The 25,905-nt window shown below is 38.4% G+C and overlaps 2 protein-coding genes across 2 annotated transcripts in view; both read left to right on the top strand.

The window, feature by feature from the left end:
* Positions 1 to 25,905, top strand: part of LOC149124718 (C-type lectin domain family 7 member A-like) — a 63,516-nt gene that overhangs the window by 3,382 nt on the left and 34,229 nt on the right. The window contains exons 2-3 of the mRNA XM_089303324.1: positions 17,388 to 17,494; positions 17,628 to 17,702. Coding sequence (XP_089159450.1) covers positions 17,388 to 17,494; positions 17,628 to 17,702 — 182 coding nt within the window. The remainder of the gene's footprint in view (positions 1 to 17,387; positions 17,495 to 17,627; positions 17,703 to 25,905) is intronic.
* On the top strand, positions 18,769 to 24,413 carry LOC108175720 (killer cell lectin-like receptor 8). Its single transcript, XM_089304856.1, has 4 exons — positions 18,769 to 18,904; positions 19,219 to 19,370; positions 20,977 to 21,083; positions 23,495 to 24,413. The coding sequence occupies exons 1-4, from the start codon at positions 18,784 to 18,786 to the stop codon at positions 23,622 to 23,624; spliced, it is 510 nt and encodes a 169-aa protein (XP_089160982.1). The 5' UTR covers positions 18,769 to 18,783; the 3' UTR covers positions 23,625 to 24,413.

Consider the following 25,905-nt stretch of genomic DNA (forward strand, 5'->3'; position numbering starts at 1 on the left):
CACATCGTATAGTAAGCCATTTTTATCTCGTACTTGCACTTTCTCATTTCATACCTAAACCTGCTATACACACACACACACACACACACACTGCAGGAAGTGCTGATCTTGCTTTTACTCCCATCTCCATGCTTCACGGTCACTAAGTTGGTTAACTTGTTTTCTGCTAGTAACTAAGAAAAAGCTCTTTTACCCAATAAAGCTTCTTTTATTACCTAGAAACCTTTTATTGAAAGTATACAGACTCCATGTATTTCATACATACAAATTTAGGAACAGTCATTCTTACCACCCTTCCGTGCCTCCCACTGGCACTCCCATCCTTCTTCCTCTGTCCTCTTGTATTCCCCATCTTATTTTTGACTAAGATCTATTTTCAATTAACTTTATACACATAACCTTACCCTAAGTAACGTGTTCAACAAATAATACAAAAAAAAAAACAACAAACCACGATTGTTCCTCAACAGTTGACATAAGGGCCACTCAAAGTCATCACATCTCAAAGTGTCAATTTCACTTCTATAGATTACATCTTCGGTACTCTATTAGTTACCATAGATCAAGGAGAGCATATGGGATAGCCTTTTTGGGACTGCTTATTTACTAAGTATGATGTTTCCAGTTGCATTCATTTTGTTGCAAATGACAGGATTTCTTTTTTTCACTGCGTAGTTTTCCAAGCTGTACATATCCACAATTTCTTTATCCAGTTTTTGTTTGATGGACATCTGGGTTGCTTCCACATCTTAGCTATTGTGAATTGGACTGCAATAAACATAGGTACAGATAATTTTCATATGCTGATTTCATTTCATTTGGATAAATTTCCAGAAATGGGATGACTGGGTCATATGATGTCTATGTTAAGATTTCTGAGGTATCTCTATACTGTCTCACACCGTGGCTGTTCCAGTATACATTCCCACCAACAGTGGATTAGGGTACTTTTTCCCTAATTTCTGATTTCTGTAGGAGAGCCATTTTAACTGGGGTGAGGCAAAACCTCACTGGGGCTTTGATTTGCATTTCCCTGATGGCTAGTGATCCTGATCACTTTTTCATACGTCTGTTGACTATTTGTACTTCCTATTTTGAAAAATGTCTGTTCAAGTTCTTTGTCTATCTTAGCTAGACTGTTAGTTACTGTTGAGTTTCTTGAGCGCTTTATATATTCTGGATATTAATAATTTATCAGTTGCATAGTTTGCAAATATTTTCTCCCATTCTGTCAACTGTCTCTTCTCTATGCTGAGTGATTCTTTTGCAGAGCAGAAGCTCCTCAATTTGATGTAATCCCATTTCTCAATTGTGGCTTTGAATACCTGTGCTTCTCTGGTCTTTTCGAAGAAGCTTTTGGCTATGCCAATGTCTTGCAAACAGAGTTTCCCCAATTTCTCTAGTAATTTGATGGTATTGGGTCACAGATTTAGCTCTTTGATTCATTTTGTGTGGATTTTTCTGTGAGATGTAAGACAGGGGTCTTACTTCGTACTTCTGCATGTGGAGATCCAGTTTTTCCCAGTACCATTTGTTGAAGAGACTGTTATTGCTCAAAGGTATGATTTCTAGCTCCTTTGTCAAAGAAAGTTGGTTGTAGAAGTGTGGATTGATTTCTGGAGATTCTATTCTGTTCCATTGTTCTATCCACCTGTTTTTTTTTTTTGTAGGAGTACCAGACTGTTTTGATTATACCTGCCTTGTAGTATGTCTTGAAATGTGGTATTGAATGCCTGCAGCTTTCTTTTCTGTTGTATACGAATGCTTTAGCTGTTTAGAGTTTCCATATGTATTTTAACATCATTTTTTCTAGATATGCAAAGAATGTTTTGGCATTTTGATTGGGATCACAATGAATCTGTAAATTCCTTTTGGTAGTATAGACTTTTGTATTATATTGTTTCTTCCAATCCATGAACATGGAAGATTTTTCCTTTTTTATCTTATTTTATTTCCTTCCTCATGTTATAATTTTCATTGTAAACATCCTTGATGTCCTTGGTTAAATTTATTCCAAAGTATTTAATTTTTTTGGCTATCGTGAATGAGATTAGAAGTAATTTCTCAGCAAGAAATTGTCTGTGTATACAAAGGCTGTTGATTTTTGTGTGTTAATTTTATGTCATTATTTTACCAAACTCTTCTATGAAGAGTTCCAATAGCCTCCACTAATGGAGTCTTTTGGATCCCCTATATAGAGAATCACATCATCTGCAAAACGCAGATAGTTTTACTTCCTCCTTCCTACTTTGTATCCTTTTGATTTCCCTTCCTTGCCTAATGGCTCTGGGTGAAACTTCTAGGGCTATATCAAATAGCAGTGGTAAGAATGGGCATCCTTGTCTGGTTCTGGATCTTAGTGGGAATGCTTCCAATAAGCCATTCAGTAAGATGCTGGCTGTGGTTTGTCATAATTTGCTTTGATTGTGTTGAGGAATGTTCCTTCTATACCCAGTTTGCTTAAAGTTTTTATCAGGAATGGATATTGTACTTTATCAAATGCTTTCTCTGCATCTATTGAGATAATATATGGTTTTTCTTCTTTAGTGTGTTAATGTGATATATCACATTTTATGATTTGTGATCATGAAACATCCCACATTCCTGCATACTAGAGAAAAATCCCACTTGGTCTTGGTGAATGATCTTTCTTCTGTGGTGTTGGATTTGATTTGCTAGTATTTTGTTGAGTAGTTTTGCATCTATGTTAATCAGGGAAATTGGTGTACAGTTCTCTTTCTATGTTGTATCTTCTTCTGGTTTGGGAATTAAGGTGACAGTGGCTTCATAGAAGGAATGTTGATGATTCTCTCCTTTTCAATCATTTTGAATAGTGTGAGAAGAATTGGAGTTAGTTCTTCTTTAAATGTCTGGTAGAATTCAGCAGTGAAGCCATCCAGGCCTGGGTTTTTTGTTTGTTTGTTTTAGTTTTTTGTTTTGGAGTGTGGAGGGTCTTTATTACTAATTCAATTCTGTCTTAGTTATTTGTCTGTTTAGGTGTTCCTTGTCTTCATAGTTCAATTTTGGTAGGTTTATGTGTAGAGGAATCTATCCATGTCTCCTAGGTTACCCAGTTTGTTTGCATGCAGCTCTTTGTAGTAATTTCTGATGATACTTTTCATTTCTGTGGTATCTGATGTTACATTTACATTTTCATCTCTGATGAAAAATAGAGTAAGCTGGGGCTGGCGCTGTGGCACAGCAGGTTAAAGCCCTCTCCTGCAGTGCCATCATCGCATATGGGCACAGGTTCTAGTCCAGTCTGCTACTCTTCCAATCCAGCTCTCTTCTATGGCCTGGGAAAGCAGTAGAAGATGGCCCAAGTCTTTGGGACCCTGCACTCATATGGGAGACCCGAAAGGGACTTCAGGCTCCTAGCTTCTGGCTTTGGATCACTGCAGTTCTGGCCTTTGGGACCAATTGATGTGTGAACCATCAGAAGGAAGACCTCTCTCTGTCTCTCTGCTTCTCCTCTCTCTGTGTAACTCTTACTTTCCAACAAATAAATAAATTTTTTAAAAAAGAATTAGACTATATCTTACATTCTCTCCTAGCCTGTAGGGTTTCTCATGAGCAGTCAGCTGTGAGTTTAACTGGAGATCCTTGACAGTAATCTGGTGTTTCCTCATGCACATTTTAGAATCTTTGGTGTTTTACTGTGGAAAGTTTGACTGCAATGTCTGTGTGTAGATATTTTCTGGTCTATTAAGAGCAAGAATATTTAACATAGACTCCAAACGGGGGGAGGGGGGCTGATCCAAAATAGTGAGTTTCTTAGAAACCATCAACAGAAGATCATGAATCCATCAAGTAGGGATCTCTCCACCACTCTACTGATGACCACATCAAAAGGTAATTCTCACTGAAAATAGGATTATTATATGATGCAGCAATCCAATAACTTCATATGTATCCAAAGGAATTGACATCAGTATATTGAAGAATCTCTGCACTTGCATGTTTATTTCCGATTGTTCAGAATAATCAAGATATTAGAACAAATGAAGAGATTGTTAATGGATAAAAGCATCGTATGCATATGAAATATTATTCACCCGTAAAATAGAATGGAATTCTGTCATTTGCAGCAGCGTCATAGAATTGGAATGAATTATTTTTAGTGAAATTAATCCCATAGAGAAAGACGAGTACTAAATTTCTCACTTTTATATGGAAGCTAAAACATTGATCTTAAAGCAGAGAATAGAATAGTGATTATGAGTAGTAGCTTTGGATCCACATGGAGGAAAGGCCTATACTTCCGGGAATGGAAAGTTCCTACCTGTACTTCAGGGGAAGAAAAGTCCTTGTCAAGGTCCCTGCGGGTGCCTAAAGATCAACCAATGAGGATCAGACCTGCCTCAACCTTTAACCCCCATGCCCTGAATCTATAAAAGGAGCTCTCCCAATCTCTGACGCACGACTTCCCCGGCCCCCGCTCTGTTGCTCTGTTGGGACCGGGGAACCTTGCCCAGGAGCAGAACCCCAATAAAAGCCTGTGAATTAATTGATTCGTCTGCCTGGGAACATTTGTTACACACCAGGCACCTTGCAATGAGAGCCGTGGAAGCATATAACAGAGAGAGTAACGGAGAGAGGACTGTTTATTGGGATAGAGGTGCAACTGTATATGAGAAATAACTTCTAATGTCCTATAACAATTAGTAGAACACAAGTTAGTTAGTACAGATGATTTTGAATGTTCCCAACATAAAGAAATAATAAATGTCTGAGTTGATAGAAGATGCCAGTACTCTTAGTTGATCACTACATATTGCAAACATGTTTTAAGTATTCTCATAAAACATAAAATTACTCTCTATGTGTCATTCAAAAAATATGAAATATGTTTTAGTTTAAACTTACTTATTTATAAAATTTATTTTAAGATTTAACAATTTTAACATTTTGTCACATTTACTTTACATGCGGTTATTATATGCATATATACATTCATTTTTTTGAAAACAGGGATATTAATATCACATAATATGAGATTCATGTCAATGACTATGAAGTGAGGGAAAAGGTGCGTTGTTATGTATATGATACAGTTCCATGAAAAAATATTTCTATCTATATATATTATATATTAAGTAATAAAATATCCACATAGTTTTTCTACTTCATCTATTAATGTCCACATATGAGAGAAAATGTCAAGTTTGTCTTTCTGTGTCTGTCTTATTTCAGTTTCATAATGATTCCACTTCCATTCATTTCTTCCAAATGTCAGGATTTTGTGTTTTGTAGCTGAATAATAGTTCATCATGAACATACATATACATGTTTATCGCATTTTATTCATACAGTAATCAGTTGATGGGCATCATGGTTTAGTCCATATATTTGCTGTGAAGCACTGGGCTTTTAAAAACGTGGGAGCGCAGGCATCTCTTTCATTGTTGACTTCATTTCTGTGGAATGTGTTCCTAGAAGAGGGTTGGCTGAGTCGTGTTGTAGATACATTTTCAGTTTTGTGAGGACTCTCCATACTGCTTTCCATGATGGCTGTACTAATTAAGGAAGAAGGAATCGTTCTTTTCACAAATGTGATGAAAATATCTCTTACAATCAGCACTATCAATATAATGTGGCTTGAGACATCCACATTTGTCATCCACTTTAGTTGTATGATGAAAAACCTTGTGTCAGAGAATATATTTATTTTAGAAAGACATTCCTTGGGCAAAATTTTATTATCACAATCTAAAAGTGTCTGTGTGTGTGTGTGTGTGTGTGTGTGTTTACTTCAATGAACCCAAAACCCTCTGACACATGTACAGGTGCTAAATAATAAGGTGTAAGAATTTCTAAAGCTAAGGTACAGCCATGCTAGAGAATGACTGTGGATGTGGAAGAGGTGGAAAGGACACAGTGGGCAGGATTTAGATGGGCAGAAGCTGGCCGTGCCGTGGCTCAGTAGGCTAATCCTCCACAAGGAACTGTATTGCAAGTAGAGAAACCATGAATTGAAACAGAGCTCATATGGGATGCTGACATCACAAACAACAGCTTAGTCCACTGTGCCACAAGGCCAGCCCCCTTGTGAGGGTTTTGATGTCTGGGACATCTAGGGCCTGATCCCTGGAACACCAAATATTTAAGATATTGTGGCAATGAGGATAATTATAAAAGGTTTCTAAGAAAAGCAGTGAGATAGAAAGGAAGAAAACAGGAAAGAACAGATTAGAGTTATGGGCTACATCTACAAGGGCACTACTGAAGAAATACATGGAATTTAAATGGTTGGTGACTTCTTGACAATAATAATTTTTGTGACTTCAAATTATTCTTATTAGTTAGACTTATATATATGGTGGAAAATTCAAATTACATACTTTCTTCCATATATCACACCAGAATCCTATAACTTAGAATCCATGTTGAATATTCTCATTGTCCTGCTTCACAAAATACTAATGCTCTGTTAGGTGGACCAGACATGAGCTCAGAGGGAGTAAGGTCACCTTGTGTGTGAAATGCCAACCAGCTCCTCCTAGTGCTGAAGGTGAGGATGTCATTGTAACCTCCTGTTCTCTGCCCATCATTCTAAGTCACAGGACTCTGGAGCTGTCTTTATATCTAATTTGTCACTCACATGATCTCGGTATTACCAGAATCTGCCCATCTAAATCCTGCCCACTGTGTCCTTTCCACCTCTTCCCCATCTCCAATCATTCTCTAGCATGGCTGTACCTTAGCTTTAGAAATACTTACACCTTAAGATTTACCACCTGAGCTGGCGCCGTGGCTTAGTAGGCTAATCCCCTGTCTGCGGGGCAGTCACCCCAGGTTCTAGTCCCGGTTGGAGCGCCGGATTCTGTCCCGGTTGGCCCTCTTCTAGCCCAGCTCTCTGCTGTGACCCAGGAGTGCAGTGGAGGATGTCCCAAGTCCTTGGGCCCTGCACCTGCATGGGAGACCAGTAGAAGCACCTGGCTCCTGGCTTGGATCAGTGCGGTGCGCTGGCTGCAGTGCGCTGGCCGCAGCAGCCATTGCGGGGTGAACCAACGGCAAAGGAAGACCTTTCTCTTTGTCTCTCTCTCTCACTGTCCACTCTGCCTGTTCAGAAAAAAAAATTTAAAAAAGAGACTATTGGAAATCATAGAAGAGTTTGGCAAAGTAGCAGGATATAAAATCAATGCACAAAAATCAACAGCATTTGTAAACACAGGAAATGCCATGGCTGAGAAAGAACTTCTAAGAACAATCCCATTCACAATAGCTACAAAAACAATCAATACTTTGTAATAAACTTAAGCAAGGATGTTAAAGATCTCTATGATGAGAATGACAAAATCTTAAAGAAAGAAATAGAAGAGGATACCAAAAATTTAAAAAATTTTCCATGCTCATGGATTGGAAGAATCAATATCATCAAAATGTCCATTCTCCCAAAAGCAATTTATAGATTCAATGTGATACCAATCAAAATAGCAAAGACATTCTTCTCAGATCTAGAAAAAATGATGCTGAAATCCATATGGAAGCACAGGAGAACTCAAATAGCTAAAGAAATCTCGTACAACAAAAACAAAGCCGGAGGCATCACAATACCAGATTTCAGGACATACTACAGGGCAGTTGTAGTCAAAATGACATGGTACTGGTACAGAAATAGGTGGATAGACTAATGGAACAGAATAGAAACACCAGAAATCAATGCAAACATCTGCATCCAACTTATATTTGATCAAGGATCTAAAACCAATTCCTGGAGCAAGAACAGTCTATTCAACAAATGGTGCTGGGAAAACTGGATTTCCACGTGCAGAAGCATGAAGCAAGACGCCTACCTTACACCTTACACAAAAATCCACTAAACATGGGTTAAAATTCTAAATCTATGACCAACATCATCAAATTCCTAGAGAACATTGGAGAAACCCTGCAAGATATAGGCAAAGGCAAAGACTTCTTGGAAAAGACCCGGGAGGCACAGGCAGTCAAAGCCAAAATTAACAATTGGGATTACATAAAATTGAAAAGTTTCTGTACTGCAAAAGAAACAGTCATGAAAATGAAGAGGCAACCAACAGAATGGGAAAAATATTTGCAAACTATGCAACCAATAAAGGATTAATAACCAGAATCTAAAAAGAGATCAAGAAACTCCATAACAACAAAACAAACAACCCACTTAAGAGATGGGCCAAGGACCTCAATAGACATTTCAGGATGTTCAGGATCACTAGCCATCAGGGAAATGCAAATCAAAACCACAATGAGGTTTCACCTCACCCTGGTTAGAATGGCTCACATTCACAAATCTACCAACAACAGATGCTGGCAAGGATGTGGGGAAAAAGGGACATAACCCACTGTTGGTGGGAATGCAAACTGGTCAAGCCACTATGGAAGTCAGTCTGGAGATTCCTCAGAAACCTGAAGATAACCCTACCATATAACCCAGCCATCCCACTCCTTGGAATTTATCCAAAGGAAATGAAATTGGCAAATTAAAGAGCTGGCTGCACCTCAATGTTTATTGCAGCTCAATTCACAATAGCTAAGACCTGGAACCAACCTAAATGCCCATCAACAGTGGATTGGATAAAGAAATTATGGGATATGTACTCTGTAGAATACTATACAGCAGTAAAAAAAAATGAAATCCAATAATTTGCAGCAAAATGGAGGGATCTGGAAAACATCATGCTGAGTGAAATAAGCCAGTCCCAAAGGGACAAATATTAAATGTTCTCCCTGATCAGTGACTACTAACCGACCACCAAAAATGAAACCTGTTGAAGTGAAATGGACGCTATGAGATACAATGACTTGATCAGCCCTTGTGCTGACTGTCAAGGAACAACTTGCTACTTTATCCCTTTTAGTATTTTTTTTTGTTCTACTTAATACTATTTGTTGAACTCTTTAATTAACACACAATTATTCTTAGGTGTTTAACTGAAAAGTGATCCCTGTTAAATATAATTGTGGGAATAAGAGAGGGAGGAGATGTACAGTTTGGTACCTGTTCAATGAGACTTACCTTTAATGGTAGAGCTAGAAAGACGCCAGGGGATTCCAAATCAATCTCATCAAGGTGGCATGTACCAATGCCATCTCACTAGTCAAAGTGATCAGTTTCAGTTCCTAATTGATCATAATGATAGGATTAAGAGTCAAAGGGATCACATAAACAAGACTAGTGTCTGCTATTAATAACTGATAGAATTAAAAAGGAGAAAACGATCCAACATGGGAAGCAGGATATACAGCAGACTCATAGAATGGCAGATGTCCTAAACAGCACTCTGGCCTCAGAATCAGCCCTTAAGGCATGCGGATCTGGCTGAAAAGCCCATGAGAGTATTACAGGTGTGGAAAGCCAAGACATGGTGGCCAAGAACAAAACAAAACAAAAGAAAACAAAAAAACCACAAAGCCTGAATGAAAGATCTTGGTGGGTGAGATCCCCGTAGAAAGAACAGGACATCAAAGAAGGAGGTGCCTTTCTCTGAAGGGAGGAGAGAACTTCCACTTTGACTATGATCTTGTCTAAATATGATCGGAGTTGGCAAAATCAAAAGGCTTCCATAGCCTTGGCAATTCATTATAAGAGCCTAGGTTGATTACTGATGCCATAAACAAGTGTGTCAATTGTCAAATCAACAACAGGAGTCACTGTGCACTTACTCCCCATGTAGGATCTCTGCCCTTAATGTGTTGTACTATGCACATCAATGGTATAACTAGTAATCAGAGAGTACTTTACACTTTGTGTTTCTGTGCGGGTGCAAACTGTTGAAATCTTTACTTAATATATACTAAATTGATCTTCTGTATATAAAGTTAATTGAAAATGAATCCTGATGTGAAAGGGATGGGAGAGGGAGCGGGAGAAGGGAGGGTTGTGGATGGGAGGGAAGTTATGTGGGGGAAAAGCCACTGTAATCCAAAAGCTGTACTTTGCAAATTTATATTTATTAAATAGGTGTTAAAATATTTGAAGAAAAGAAGGCCGGCGCCGCGGCTCACTAGGCTAATCCTCCGCCTAGCGGCGCCGGCACACCAGGTTCTAGTCCAGGTCGGGGCGCCGGATTCTGTCCAGGTTGCCCCTCTTCCAGGCCAGCTCTCTGCTGTGGCCAGGGAGTACAGTGGAGGATGGCCCAGGTTCTTGGGCCCTGCACCCCATGGGAGACCAGGAAAAGCACCTGGCTCCTGGCTCCTGCCATCGGATCAGCGCGTTGCGCCGGTCGCAGCGCGCCAGCCGCAGCGGCCATTGAAGAGTGAACCAACGGCAAAGGAAGACCTTTCTCTCTGTCTCTCTCTCTCACTGTCCATTCTGCCTGTCAAAAAAAAAATTTTTGAAGAAAAGAAAGTTAATGCTTTTTAATTGTCTCTTTTTCTTTTCAATAACTTTCTAACAATTGTTCGAAAAATATACATGAAATGTAAGCACTTTTGGAACATAATTTACTAAATCTGATACAAACTAATCTGAAGTTTGTTAACTGCTAAAAAAGCTGAATTTTAAAAATTTTGTTTATTTATTTTAATGAAAGAGTTATGGAGGGGAGAGAGAGAGAGAGAGAGAATCTCCCATCTACTGGTTCACTCCACAAATGGCTGTATGGCTGTAATGGCCAGTTAAGGCAGAACCCAGGAACTTCATCTGGTTATCCCACATGGGTGGCATCCAGCCCATTTGGGATGCCAGGGTTATGGGCTGTGGCTTAACCTACTGCACCACAACACCAGCCCCTATAACATTTAACTAAGTCAAAACATTCTACAAAGAAACATCAAGGATTGCAGGGGTGAATGACAATTTTTTTAATATTCAGGGAAAAAATATCCAAGTTAGAAGGCAAATTTCTAGAAATCTTACTGCCAGACAAAAAAAGAAGCAATTAGAAAAATTAAAAAAGTGTTGGATATTTGTGGTAGACTATCAAATGACCCAACTTACAGGTCTTAAGAGTTGCTGAAGGCATGGAAAGAAAGAATGGATTAGAGGCCTTTTTAGTGAAATAATTACAGAAAACTTCCCTAATTTGGAGAAAAAAAAATAGCATCCAAGTATAGGAAGCACATAGAATATCTAATAGACATGACCAGAAAATATCTACACAGGACACATTGCAGTCAAACTTTCCACAGTAAAACACCAAAGAAAAGATTCTAAAATGTGCATGAGAGAAACACCAGATTATGTCAAGGATCTCTAATTAAATTCACAGCTGACTGCTCATGAGAAACCCTATAGGCTAGGACAGAATGCAAGATATACTCTAATTCTTTTTTTTTTTAAGATTTATTTATTTATTGGAAAGTCAGAATTACGCAGAGAGAAGAGAGGCAGAGAGACAGAGAGAGGCCTTCCTTCTGATGGTTCACACCCCAATTCGTCCCAAAGTCCTGAACTGCGCTGATCTGAAGCCAGGATTCAGGAACCAGGAGCCCATTTCGGGTCTCTCACATGGATGCAGGGTCCCAAGTTCTTGGGCCATCTTCTACTGCTTTCCCAGGCCATGGCAGAGAGCTGGATCTCAAGAGGAGCAGCCGGGACTAGAACCTGCGCCAATATGTGATGCTGGCACTGCTAGTGAGGGCTTTAACCTGTTGCGCCACAGTGCCAGCCCCAGCTTACTCTATTTTTCATCAGAGATGGAAATGGAAATGTAAAAACAGATAACCCAGAAATAAAAAGTATCATCAGAAATTACTACAAAGAGCTGCATGCAAACAAACCAGGTAACCTAGAATACATGAATAGATTCCTGTACACATAAACCTACCAAAATTGAGCTATGAAGACATTGAAAAACTAAATAGATAAATAACTAAGACAGAAATTGTATCAGTAATAAAGACCCTCCCCTCTCCAAATATGGCTTACTATACAATGTGCTAACATTAGCTCCAGAATTCTCTATTTTTAGAGCAAACTACTGTGTTAAATTATATAATTAAATATATTTTGTCTTCTCTTAAAAAAGGAACAAAGAAAAGTCAGAATTACAGAGAGTGGAGCAGAGAAAAGAAAGAGGTCTTCCATCTGTTGGTTCACTCCCCAGGTGGCAATAATTACCAGGGCTGGGCTAGGCTGAAACCAGGAGCCAGGAGCTTCATCCTGGTCTCCCACATAGGTGGTAGAGATCCAAAGAATTAGACACATTCTTCTGCTTTTCCCAGGCCATAAGCAGGGAGCTGGACCAAAAGTGGAGCTGCTGAGACATGAACCAGTAGCTACATGAGATGCTGGAATCATAGGCAGCATTTTCATCTGTTTGTCACAAAGCCAATCCCAGTAATTCCATTCTTAACCTGCTCAATTTTTGAGTCAAAAATTCTCAGATAACAGCTCTTTGAAGGCTTACAACACCTTCTCTGTAATGACACATTCCATGTATAGAGTTCATGGGAAATGATATGATGATATTACTAGGCTTCTTTAAGAAGCAACTTTTAATTTTGAGGAAATTTTAGATTTATAGAAAAGCGGCAGAGATAATACAGAGAGGTTAAATACTCTGCTCAGCTTGTTTACCCTCATGTAATCATCCTGCATTACCATACAATGATACATCATACATTTGTCAAATCCAGGAGGCCCCTGTTGGTCTGTGACCATTAATTACTTGTCAGACTTGATCAGGTCTCATTCATTTCTCCATGGATGTCTTTTGGCTCCAGGACCCAATCACAGTTCCCATGATGCATTTATGCACCATGTCCCCTTCACTTCCTAGCTGTGTTCGCTTACTTTCATGCAACCTAGCAAGTAATAATACACTGAATATCTGTTTAAATACCTGGAAAATTAAACATTTCAGAAAGCTCTTTTTTTTTGCATTGTCACTTTTGCCAAAATGGCGTTGAAATGATTGCTAGAAAACCATAAGAGTTATTTTGACATTTCCTGTATAGCAACCAAACTCAACTTACTATAATTCCATAACTGTATACTTGAGATGGGAAGTCTGGGAAAACAGCATGAGCAGTTGTCGGTATGAGGAAGCATCTGACTTTTCACTATGGCTCTGCTTCTGCTGACACTTTTATGATACTGTAGAAGCAAAGTAAAAAGTGATGAGAAGAAGGAAACAAAAGCCAAAATTTCAGACACCAATGACAAAACTGTAAACATGATCCCAATTAGACTGATTATACTGATATATCAGTTATTGAGCAAAAATTGCAGGTAAAATACTCTAAGTGTCAGAAATGAAGCAGACCATGTCCTCTCATTTTTCACTTCTTGTTCACACAGATTCTGATTTATTTCCTAAATAACCAATTGATCTCTATTTTTATTGTAATATAACAGACTATTGAAGTAATCATTTCTCACACTCATTTAAATTTTTACCAACTTAAATTAAAAATACATGGAAATAGAGGTTTATAAGAAGTAATTTAAAATTAAAAACATTTTCTCCTGGATCTTTGTTTTTGATAAATTATTTCAAAACTGTATGCATTCCAGGTTCATATATTTAAACTATTATGCTGCAGTGTTTCCATGAGCATTTCTCCTGTTCTTATTTTATGAACTAAGACATTCATTTCATCTTGGGTTATATCTTGGTTTCTACTATGTTATCAATGCTTCATGATTCAATATAATGTTTTTTTTCTTGTTTGGAATTGTGATACCATCTAGATTAACCTGGTATTAAATAATGACAAAGGAATGGTACTTATGTGTACCTTAAAGAGTATATACATTTCATATAGAAAAGAAGTAAAGAAAATATTCTGAGAGGTGCTAAAAATAGATTGGTATTTTTGGGTGTAAAGGTGTGTGGGTGTTTTAATGACAGGTGAGAGGTTTGGTGATAATATAATTAGCCAATGAATAATAGTTGTTAGATTAGAGATATACGTTAGCTGTACAGAATAATAATTATCTCTGAGCCTGGAAGATCATAGTTCCTGGCCATGCCTTAAAACTAATGTTTGCCTTTAAGAGAAAGCTTGGTTGCCTGGAGTATTAAAAAAAAATCACCATCCTTAATACATTTATTTATGTCAGAGACCTACCTCCTGAAGAGAGATTCTAAAGAAAAATAGAGGAAGCCAAAAAGCAAATCTCAAAAAAGAATTGATAGAGAATCTAGCTTTGTTGCTGTTAATTTAAAGGGGCTGATGAGGGAAGGAATTTCAAGACACAGGAAAATACCTTCAACATAAATAAAGGAGGAAGCTGATACAGACATGGATTTCAGCTGATGTTACTCACTTTCTTGAGAATTAAAAGTGTGAGAACATTGAGAGCTTATTAGGTGTGAAGATCCATGTGTTGGATCTGAAGAAAACAATCGCTTTTGTTACAAACTAGCACCTACTTCTAGGGTTAATTAGGGCATAGGGCTGCTCAGTGGATTAAACAAATAGCTTTTGAATTTTGACAGCTATGGCTGTAATTAGTGGATCAGAAGATTTTGACTTTGATGCTTTAAAAAGAGCTGTATTTAAGCCTACGCAACATGTTAAGTCTTTCAGTTGCTAGAGCTGTCTCTTCCTTATTTAAGGAGAATCTGTTTCTTCAGATAATTTGAAGAGAATAAGTGGAAAAAGTGCTGTTTTAAATCAATCAACCCAGGATTGTATACATTTATATTTACTGTAAAATAATCAGTCTGAATATTCTTAGGGTGGCTTTTTTTAACATATAGGCCAATGTGTGTGCATATATGACATTTCTCTATGTTTACCAGTTATATTACATTTGCAGATTTTACATATACTATAAAAGCGAAGTTGGAGAAATCAGGCTAAGCAGGATATGGGTGTTTCACTTTTCATATTTTACAGGTTTAGTAATGTTGTTGTTAACTGTTCCCTAACCTCATGCCTGTTTTTTTTTTTTTTTCATTTTCCAAGCTCTATAGTAATTGCTGTAGTTAGATTTTAAATGGCCATACAACTTCATTTTATTCTTGATGGCCTTTCTGACACTTGGGGGTGACAAGTGAGACACTGACACCACTGGAAACTTTCTGTGTGGGAATATCAGTGTCATGTGATCGTCTGCACCTTCACACAAGGTCTCTGTGAGGGACGGTCTCACACATCAGGACCCGCCTGGTCTCACAGCAGAGGTGAAGCCAGCAGAGCCGGGACGTGCTCGCCTGCTCCTGACCAAGCCTGTGCTCCAGCTGGGGACATCCCAAGGTACAGACACAGACAGCAGCTACTGTGGGTGTGTGAGTCCATCTCCATGTCGCCTCTCACCCTGTTGATGGCAGAGGAATAGAGCAGCACTTGCTCCGGGAGAGATGTGTAGAAAGGTGGGGTTAAACTATGATCCATGTTAACATCTAAAGTTACCTTTATTCTAGAGGAGAGGGCAGGAGTGGATCAGAATAATTTATCAAAAAAATTAAACAGTCAGACGTGCAATTTTTTAAAATTGTCACTTGTTTTGTAGTATATTTATTTCCTTTTATAAGACATTATATATGTACTTTTATTTCTCATCACAATGGATGCTATTTATCTGGCTAGCAATGAGTAACCCAAACTTTAAATTACCTTAGCATGATGTCACTTGTGATAAATTTTGAAACTTTTGTTAATATTATTTTCTATCAATAGAAATCTAGTCTAGCCGGCGCCGTGGCTCACTAGGCTAATCCTCCGCCTAGCGGCGCAGGCACACCGGGTTCTAGTCCTGGTCGAGCGCCGGATTCTGTCCCAGTTGCCCCTCTTCCAGGCCAGCCCTCTTCTGTGGCCAGGGAGTGCAGTGGAGGATGGCCCAGGTGCTTGGGCCCTGCACCCCATGGGAGACCAGGAAAAGCACCTGGCTCCTGGCTCCTGCCATCGGAACAGCGCGGTGCGCGGGCCGCAGCGTGCTGGCCGCGGCAGCCATTGGAGGGTGAACCAACGGCAAAGGAAGACCTTTCTCTCTGTCTCTCTCTCTCCCACTGTCAACTCTGCCTGTCAAAAATAAAATAAAATAAAATAAAAAGAAATCTAGTCTAATATTTACCAATTCATTTTGTTGATATTTATGTATATAGATATAAGACAAAAATAACAGCACAAAAATCAGTTATCTCAGAAAATATATGACCTTGAGTTAAGATTTTTTTAAATATTTTGTTTATGTATTTAGAGGTAGAGTTACAGACAGTGAGAGGGAGAGACAGAGAGAAATCTTCTAGCCAATGGTTCACTCCCGAGATGGTCGCAATGGCTGGAGCTGTGGGATCCGAAGCCAGAAACCAGGAGCTTCTTACCAGTCTCCCATGCAGGAGCAGGGGCCCAAGATCTTGGGCCAACTTCTACTGCTTTTCCAGGCCACAGCAGAGACCTGGATTGGAAGAGGAGCAGCCAGGACTAGAAGGGGTGCCCATATAGAATGCTGGTGCCCCAGGTGGAGGATTAACGCACTGTGCAATGGCACAGGCCCCTGGAGATATATTGGAAATACTTGTTTCTCATTTATAATTTGAAGATCTCAGCTTTGTGTAGACTTGCTGTTAGAATTACAAGTGATGCTTATCTCAGTTAATGGTATTTTCATATGCCCCAACCTTGAATCCCATCATTTCTTCATTTTCTCAACTCTAAGGTCATATCCATGAAGGTTAGTGACTATCAGGATGAGATAAATGAGTGCTGGAGTGTGAGAGAAGATGATTCAGCAACATGGAGTGTTCATTGAATTAGTGTGTGTGTGTGTGTGTGTGTGTGTGTCCCTCATGTAGGAGGTGCCTCTGTCATATTGTGCTGATCATTTGGTCCTAATACATGTACTGAGTAACAAGTTAATTTTTCAAGAGAAGGTATATATCTGGATATTTATGTACAAATTATATCCAGTCCCAAATTTTGGCAACTAATTAAGTTACTTTATGTCAGTTTAAAAATTTAAACAGTATGTCCATAAACTAAATAGGATCTCTCTTCTAAAACATCACAAAAAGGAATTTAAATCACTTTTTCCTGGGCCAGCACTGTGATGGGGTGGGTTGAGTCAGCACCTGCCATGCCAGTTCCCATATGAAAGTGCTCGTTTGTGCCCTTGCTGCTCTGCTTCAGATCCAGCTCCTTGCTAATGTGCCTGAGATGACAGCAGAAGATGAGCCAAGAGTCTGGACCTCAGCTACCCATGTGGGAAACCTGATGGAGCTCCTGGGTCCTGGTTTCAGCCTGGCCCAGCCCCTAGAACACCAGCCATCTGGGGAGTGAACCAGTGGAGAGAAATTCTCTTTCTAACTTTCCCTCCATCTCTCTCTCTCTGGAAATCTATGCCTTTCAGATAAATAGGATAAATTTTATTAAAATTCTTTTCTGTGATTTCCAGAATTACTGTGATCATAGTTCACTTTCTACAGGCCCGAGTGTGTATCATTCCTGTAGCTCTTCCCGTTATTCGTGAATCTATTATGTCTCGTGAAACATCTTTGGTCCTTGCTGTGTTTTAGCCTGAAGCTCTTAGAAATGACTGAGGAGAAAGTGACATACTCAGAACTGAAATTGTCTCACGCAAAGAAAAAGGAAGGCAAACGACATCTAGCTCACAAAAAAAGAGGTAACTTTTCTTGTTTTCTGATTTCTGAGAACATAATGCCAGGTAGAAAAAAATTAGCATAAATGTTTATCCTGCTTGGGTTCTTATCTGTTTACCAAGCTCATTATATACCCACTTTTTAAATTTTTTACAGCAAACCCATGCACAGTAATCCTGGGAATCATCTGTGTTGTGCTCCTGCTGGCAAGCATAGGGTTAGGATATATGTGTGAGTATGTGCAGCTGTGTGGGTGTGGATGGGCAATAAGAAAAAGAGAAGGAAATCGATTAGCCCAAGAAATGGTGGATTTTAAAAATAAGAAGTCTTTTTTTTTCTTTTTAGTTGTGGTCTAGAATATGGACACTGTAATAGATTGCTGAACTGGAGGAAGAGTTACAGTTATTGTGAAGGGGACATGGAGGGACTATGTATTTGATATTGCTAGATTTTTACAACCAGATAAAATTTAATGTTGGTACATAGGGGTGTCATTGGAAATGAAAAGATTCTGTTGTGTGACAAAAACGTGAGTGATTTTTTTTCAAATTTTTTATTCGAGGGAGGGATGGAGGAAGAAAGAGAGAGAGAGATCCCACCTTCTCATTATCTAAGTTTTAAAGTCTGCAACAGCGGGGACTGGGCTGGGTCACAGATGTGGGACAGAAATGCAATCCGCTCATGTGGGTGTCAGCGACCCATTCACTTTGAGCCATCACTACTGCCTCCTAGCATCTCCATGAACAGAAAGTGGGAATCAGGAACTGGACCGAGGAAGCAAACTTGTGTGCCTGATATGGACAACAGGCATTTTTTAAAAATAGAACAATAGCTTTTTATTTTACATTTTTATTCTCAACTTAATGGAAGAAACTGCTGTTTCTCTCTTAGACTTTTAACTTTCCTTTTGCACATTAGAAATAGCTATATGAACTCATTTGCCGTGCATATTTTATGCATTCATTATACATACAGGCAAATCCCTTATGTCAATATGTAAATGCTAAATTGAGTCACATGCTGAGAAACCATTATTTAAAGATGGCATAAAATCTAGTTCATTTTTAATTTCCTTTGTTTCCAGTTTATGAAATGAACACTACTTTTTATGTGTCTTGGAAATAATAGATTTCAAGTTACATATAATTGTAGTTTTATATAAAATATATTTTATGGCCTGACACAAAAATATTTTAACTTTATCTATGATTATAATCCCAAGTAATCACCACCATGTTCTTTTGTACCTAGAATTATAGGATATGATCATAATTAAGTGATCTTTTAAGTCATTTATGTTGTTAATTTTGTAATGTGGATTGAAGCTTTTCAGAAGTGTCCTAAATGCACAACACAGGATAAGGAAAACACAAAAGAAAAGAACACATCCTCAGTACAGCTGGAAGATCATTCAGTGGTGCTGTCCGGTAGAGGTTTGTACTCAATGTTTAAGTTCATAGCCGACAGGTTATTTTTCATAGACTTACTGCCTTCTGTCCATTTCAATATATAAACTTTAAAAAGTTGATATTGGATCTGATGAGGAGTTTTAGGTTTTAACTTTACTCTTCTCATTAAATCTATTTTTAAAATCATAGTTAACTAAGCATTCGAGTTTGAAAAGATGTTTGGGTACAGAAAAACTCTTCTTTTATGCTAATTCCTTCTGAAGAAAAAATTAAATACCTAAAATCTTGTTTTCTAAATGGCCTGGTGTCTTGGGATGGGGGTGACTTTTGTTTTGAAGAACAAGCCTGTGGCTTCTTGCAAGGAAGACACTTTTGCTGTGGAAGAAACTGCTACTATTTTTCTAAAAAAGAAGAAACATGGGAGGAGAGCAGGAATTTATGCCGGAACATGGATTCTAGCCTTGTGAAGATTGATGACATCCAGGAACTGGTATGTTCACTTAATTAACCTTTATGAGAAGCTTGCAAAGACTGAGTTAGGCTACCTGTGTTGGCTTTCCTTGAGTCTTATTTGACTGCAGGGTGGAAACACTTGTGTTTGTAGAGGGGAAGACATGCTTTAAGGACCTAAATAATTTCACTTTCTAAAGCAGCAGAGGTGGCTTATTGTGTGTGCCATGGAATTATATTGAGTCCTTACTACTTATGTTTTCATGATTTGTGAATGATAAAAAAAAAAACTAAATGAGTGAATTAGTTGGCACTTAATTTTAGTGATTCTTCAGAGCCCTAGAGTAATAAAGTATATTTTAAACCTTCTTCTACAATATCTCTATGTATTTCATAGGTGTCAAAAGAGAAAACATTATAAGTTTCTTCTTATAGAATTTAACTAAAGTGGAAAGATAATGGAATGTGTATCTGGGACATAGAACAGGAAAGAAAAGTGAAATGGAGAGAGTAAATTGCATTTGGAAATAAAATCAATATTTTGTTTAACATTTGAGTACCCAAGGAAAGCATTTAAAATGAATAAAATATAACTGAAATAATTATGAAAATATACACTAACGTTAGGTTTACAGTGTGTCAGATCCTTGTATGCATTATTTCAGTGCATAAAAACTTCCACATAGGTAATGTCATTCCCATATTTTAGACAAGGAAGAAACTCAAGGAGTTTAGTTTGTTTGCTTTTGCTCTCATAGTAAGTTAATTGCATAATCTGCTTTAAAATTTGTGGCTAGAGTTCTGATTTCCATAGCTGTATGATATTCGTGGTATCACATGGAGAGACGTTACTTAGTCATTCTCTAGGTGATGGGAATTTGGGTTGTTTCCACTGCTGTTGTGATGAGCAGCTCTTCATTAACCATCCTTAGACACGTCAGCTGTGCACGCCTTTCATGTGTCTCCTCTGCAGTTCATCACAAACTGCTGTATGAGTGCAATTATTGGGTGTTTCCAATTTTACAAAATAATGCCACAATATTTTTCAATTTGCTTTTTCTGCTAGTATGAAGATATTCTATTGTTTCCTACCATCCTAAAATCTTGTGTTTGCTCTATGTAAAGCATTTCCTTGTAGCTTTGTTTGCCTTTACTTGATCTCCACTGAACTTGATATCCTTTATTGTTCATACATGTTTTCTATGAACATTTTCTTCATTTTTTTCTTTTGGATGATTTTTCTTTCCAATTGATTTACATGAACTAATGTTTTGTTCTTGGCACTACATTACTATATGCATGTCCAAATTTGAAACTTTCCTTCCCATGTTCTTCAAGGCGTGTTTTGATGAAGAGAAGTTCTAAGTTGAATGAATCCATACTTACCAATCACTTGTTTAGTATTATGCTTGGAGATTTTTGTGTCTTTCTAAAGAAGTTCACCATGGTCCTTTCTTGATATCTTTCAAGCCACAAAGATGCAGGAGATTCAGACTTTTAGAACTTTGACTTCCATGGCTTCTCTGCACAGTAGATGAACTAAGATTGTCATAAGTGAAATGATTAGTATTTTGTACAAGTCCTTTGTAGATAAAAGGCTATTATTGATGTAATGAGTAATACTAGTAATTCTAACTTGTGCACAGAATTTCATTCAATCACACATCAAATACACTTACTGGATTGGATTATACCAAAAAGAAGATAAAAATGAGTGGAAGTGGCGGGACAACACGAAACTTGCTCAACAACTGTAAGTTTGCATTTCACATTCTATGAGGTGGGAAATCACTTAGTGTACTAGAGGATCCTGAGTGCCATGGAGCACTATTCAGTCCCTGCTGGGTCAGGGAGTACAGTTCGTGTTGGGGGCAGTGGAAGGAAGAGGTTTTATGTTTTTAATGGGGGAGACACAGGTGATCTAATGTGATAATGGTGTTGTTATAATGATTTAAAGGAGGTGAATGAGAAAGCTAAGGGAGCTCTCTGATGGGGTAGCATCCTGGAAGGAAGACTAACTGGTGTAGAGATGGGGGAGTGCATTTGGTTTTCTCGAGGAAACAGGAAGAGGATCTGTGATACTGGAGGAATCTGAGTAAGGAAGGAAAAGTAAGTCAGAGAGATGACATGGATGAGATCATCTAGGAATGAGAGACCACAGAAAGACTTTGATTTCTCTTTTTTTCTTTTGACATGTAGAGTTATAGATAGTGAGAGAGAGACAGAGAGAAAGGTCTTTCTTCCGTTGGTTCACAGCCCAAATGGCCGCTACGGGCAGCGCTGCGCCGATCTGAAGCCAGGAGCCAAGTGCTTTCTCCTGGTCTCCCATGTGGGTGCAGGGCCCAAGCACTTGGGCCATCCTCCACTGCCTTCCTGGGCCACAGCAGAGAGCAGGACTGGAAGAGGAGCAATTGGGACTAGAACCCGGCGCCCATGTGGGATGCCAGCGCCGCAGGTTGAGGATTAACCAAGTGATCTATGACACCGGCCCTAAGAATTTGACTTCTTAATGAGTGCAGTGATTGTCTTTTGGAGGGTTTTGAGCTGCGGGATGACAAGGACAACCTTCCTATTTTAAAAAGTCCCCTGGACATTGTGTGGTCCTTAGGTGGTGAATGGGAGATATGGATTGCAACTAAGAGAGTCACACTGAAAGTCAGTTGTCATCAACCAAGTGAGTGATGGTGGTGGTTTGGTCAAGAGAGGTAGGGAGGGTGCTGGGAAACGGAACCAGATGCCAGACCTACTGTGAAAATGTGTGAGAGGAAGAGAATTCAGAGATGGCTGCCAGGTTTTAGTCCAGCAATGATGACAGTAGAGCTGTCATTAACTGCTACGAGGAGCATCCGGCATTCAGTATTATTGACAAGTTTGATACATCCATTATACATTTTGATATCTGTGGGCATGTCACATAGACATGTTGTACATGATTGTAAACTTCATGTAAAGAATCTGTCCTAGGGTTGTGTTTTTAATGTGTGTCAATGTATGCAGGGGTGTGGACACTATGAGATGATATTTTGAGTACTTTTTTATGCTTTATTTTATTAGAAAGTCAGAGTTGGAAAGAGATCCTCCAACTCCTGGTTGACTCCCCAAAAAGCCACAATAGCCAGGGATGTGCCAGGAGCTTCATCCAGGTGTCCCATGTGGGTGACGGGAGTCCCAGGACTTGGGCTCTCTTCTGTTAGTTTCCCAGCACATTGACAGGAGCTGAATTGGAGGTGGAGCAGGCATGAATTGAACAAGAGCTCATATGGGATGTTGGCATCTCAAACAGCAGCTTAATTCACTGTGCCACAAGGCCAGCGCCTGTTGTGGGGGTTTTGATTGCTGAGATATCCAGACCCTGATCCACGGGACACCCAAACATTTAGCTATTGTGGTGATGAGGATGATTACAAAAGGGTCCTAAGAAAAGTAGTGAGATTGAAAGGAGGAAACCAGGAAAGAGCAGTGGGATACCTAAAAAAGGCACAACTAAAGCAATGTGCCAAAGTTAAATGGTTGGTGACTTCTGTCAATAATAATTTTGTGACTTGAAATTATTATTATCAGACTCATATATCTGCTGGGAAATTCAAATTATATACTTTTTCCATATATCATAGCAAGTCCTATAACTTAGAATCCATGTTGAATATTCTCATTGTCCAACATCACAAAATATCAACACTCTGTTTGGTGGAGCAGACATGAGCTCAGTGGGAGTAAGGTCACCTTGTGTGTGAAATGCCAACCAGCTCCTCCTAGTGCTGAAGGTGAGGACGGGGTTGTGGCCTCCTGCTATCTGCACATCAATCTGAGTCACAGGACACTGGAGCTGTCATTGTATCTAATTATAATGTGTCACTAATAACCTTACCTTATTTAGTAACTCCGGTGAGTTGCTGAAGTCTCAGAACTTCCAGAGTGAGCCCATCTAAAGCCTACCCACTGTGTTCTGTGTACCTAGTCCTCATCTGCAGTCATTCACCAGCATGAACTGTCCCTTAGCTTTAGAAATACTTATACTTTCTGATTTGCCACCTGTACATCTGTCAGAGGGATTTTGTGTTCACTTAATAATCACACACACACACACACACACATTTTTAAATTGTGACAATGAAATATTGCCCAAAGAATGATATTCTAAAATAAATATATTCTCTGACATAGGACTTTCCGTCAATCAAATAAAGTGGGTGAAAAATGTGGATGCCTGAAGCCACAATACATTAATAATGCTGATTGTTCAAGATCTTTTCCTTACATATGTGAGAAGAATAAGCCCTTCTTCAATAATTAGTACAACCTTTATGGAAAGCAGTATGGAGATTCCTCAAAAGACTGAAAATGTTTCTGCCACATGACTCAGCCATCCCTCCTCTAGGAATATATCCTGCAGTAACAAATTCCACAAGGAAAGCGATTCCTAGACTCCCATGTTTACAGCAACCTAATGTTTAATAGCAAATATATGGAATAAACCTATATGTCCATAAACTGATTACTGTATGAAGAATATGTGTGTGATGAAATATTACTTAGCCACTAAAAAAGAATGAAATCCTAATGTTTGCAACAAAATGAATGCAACTATAGATCATTATGCTAAGTGGAATAAGCCAGACAAGGAAAGACAAATATCAAAAGTTCTCTCATATTTGGATAATAATATATAATGTATTAAAATGATATGAATTTCTTATTGTTTACTATATGCAAAGGTAGAAGTGTTCTCTTCACTGAATTGTATCATATATATAACAATTCACCTTCCTTTCCTCACTTCATGATCATTGACATGAATTCCATGTGATATTAAAATCCCTGTTTTCAAGAAAAGAGTGAATGTATGTATATAATAGCTACATATGAAGTGAATATGACAAGATTTTAAAAATTGCTAAATCTTGAAATAAATTTTGCAAATAAAAAAATTCAACCAAAAATATATTTTATTTTTGAGTGGCACAAAGACAGTAATTATATCTATTTTTGGGGGAATAGTATGATATTTAATACATGTTTGCAATATGTAATGATCCACTAAGGGTAACTGGCATATCTATCAACTCAGGCACTTATTATTTCTTTATGTTGGGTACATTCAAATCTAGCTACCTGAAATATTCAATTGTTATAGGACATTCGAAGTTATTTCTCATAACCAGCTGCACCTCTGTACCAATAAACAATCTTCTCCCCATCACTCTCTCTGCTACCTGTTTTTCAGGCTCTGGTAACCACTATTCCAGTCAATGTTTAAGCTTCCATATAAAAGTGAAAATAGTTAGTACTTGTCTTTCTGTATGTTACTTCAATAAAAGTAGTGTATTCTCATTCTTTCCATGCTCCTGCAAATGACAGAATTCCATCCTATTTATGGATGAGTAATATTCCAAACAGCATTTTTATCCATTAGGGACACTTAAGTTGAGCTCATATTTTGATTGCTGTGATCATTCTGAATTAAACATGCAAGTGCAAGGATTCTTCAATATACTGCTGTCAATTCCTTTAGATAAATATGCAGATATGCAGAGCAGTTATAACAAAACAGCCTTGTACTTGGCAAAAAACAGATGGATAGACCAATGGAACATAATAGAAACTCCAGAAACCAGGCCACACATCTATAATCAGTTATCTTTGACAAGGAAGCTAAACTCAATTCCTGAAGCAAGGGCAATCTCTTCAACAAGTGATGATGCAAAAACTGGATCTTTGCATGCAGAACAAGAAACTAGACCCCTACTATACACCTTGCCAAAAATCCACTCAAAATGGGTCAAAGACCTTGTCCATGACCCAATACCATCACAGTACCACAGAACATTGGAGAAACCCTGCAAGATAGTGGCATAGGAAAGACTTATTTTAAAAGACCCCAGAAGTACAGCAATCAAAGCCAAAATTAACAAATGGGATTACACCAAATTGAGATGCTTCAGCACTGCAAAAGAAAGCTCAGCAAAGTAAAGAGGAGAAAATATTTGCAAACTATGCAAGTGATAAAGGATTAATATCCAGAATATACAAGGAGCTCAAGAAACTCAACTACAACAGAACAAACAATCCAGTTAAGAAATGAGCAAAGGACTTGAACATTTTTCAAGAGGAAATTCAAACAGCTAACAGACCTGAAAAATGCTCAGGATCATTAGCCATCAAGGAAATGCAAATCAAAGCCACAATGAGGTTTCACTTCACCCCAGTTAGGATGGCTCTCATACAGAAATCAGTGAACAACAAATGGTGGTGAGGATGTGGGGAAAAAGTACCCTAATCCACTGTTGGTGGGAATGTAAACTGGTGTAGCCACTGTGGAAGACAGCATGGAGATACCGCAGAAATCTGAATGTAGATCTACCATATGATGCAGCCACCCCACTCCTGGGAATTTACCCGAAGGAAAAGAAATCAGCATATGAAAGTCATCTGAATCTCCATGTTCATTGTAGCTTAATTCACTATAGCCAAGATATGGAATCAATCCAGGTGTCCATCAAATGAAGACTGGATAAAGAATTATGATATAAATATATATATGTATATGTGTATATATTTATATATATATATATATA

Source organism: Oryctolagus cuniculus, chromosome 9 (assembly GCF_051225735.1).
Source record: "Oryctolagus cuniculus isolate XC-2025 breed Fujian yellow rabbit chromosome 9, ASM5122573v1, whole genome shotgun sequence".
In the NCBI taxonomy this organism is placed as follows: domain Eukaryota; kingdom Metazoa; phylum Chordata; class Mammalia; order Lagomorpha; family Leporidae; genus Oryctolagus; species Oryctolagus cuniculus.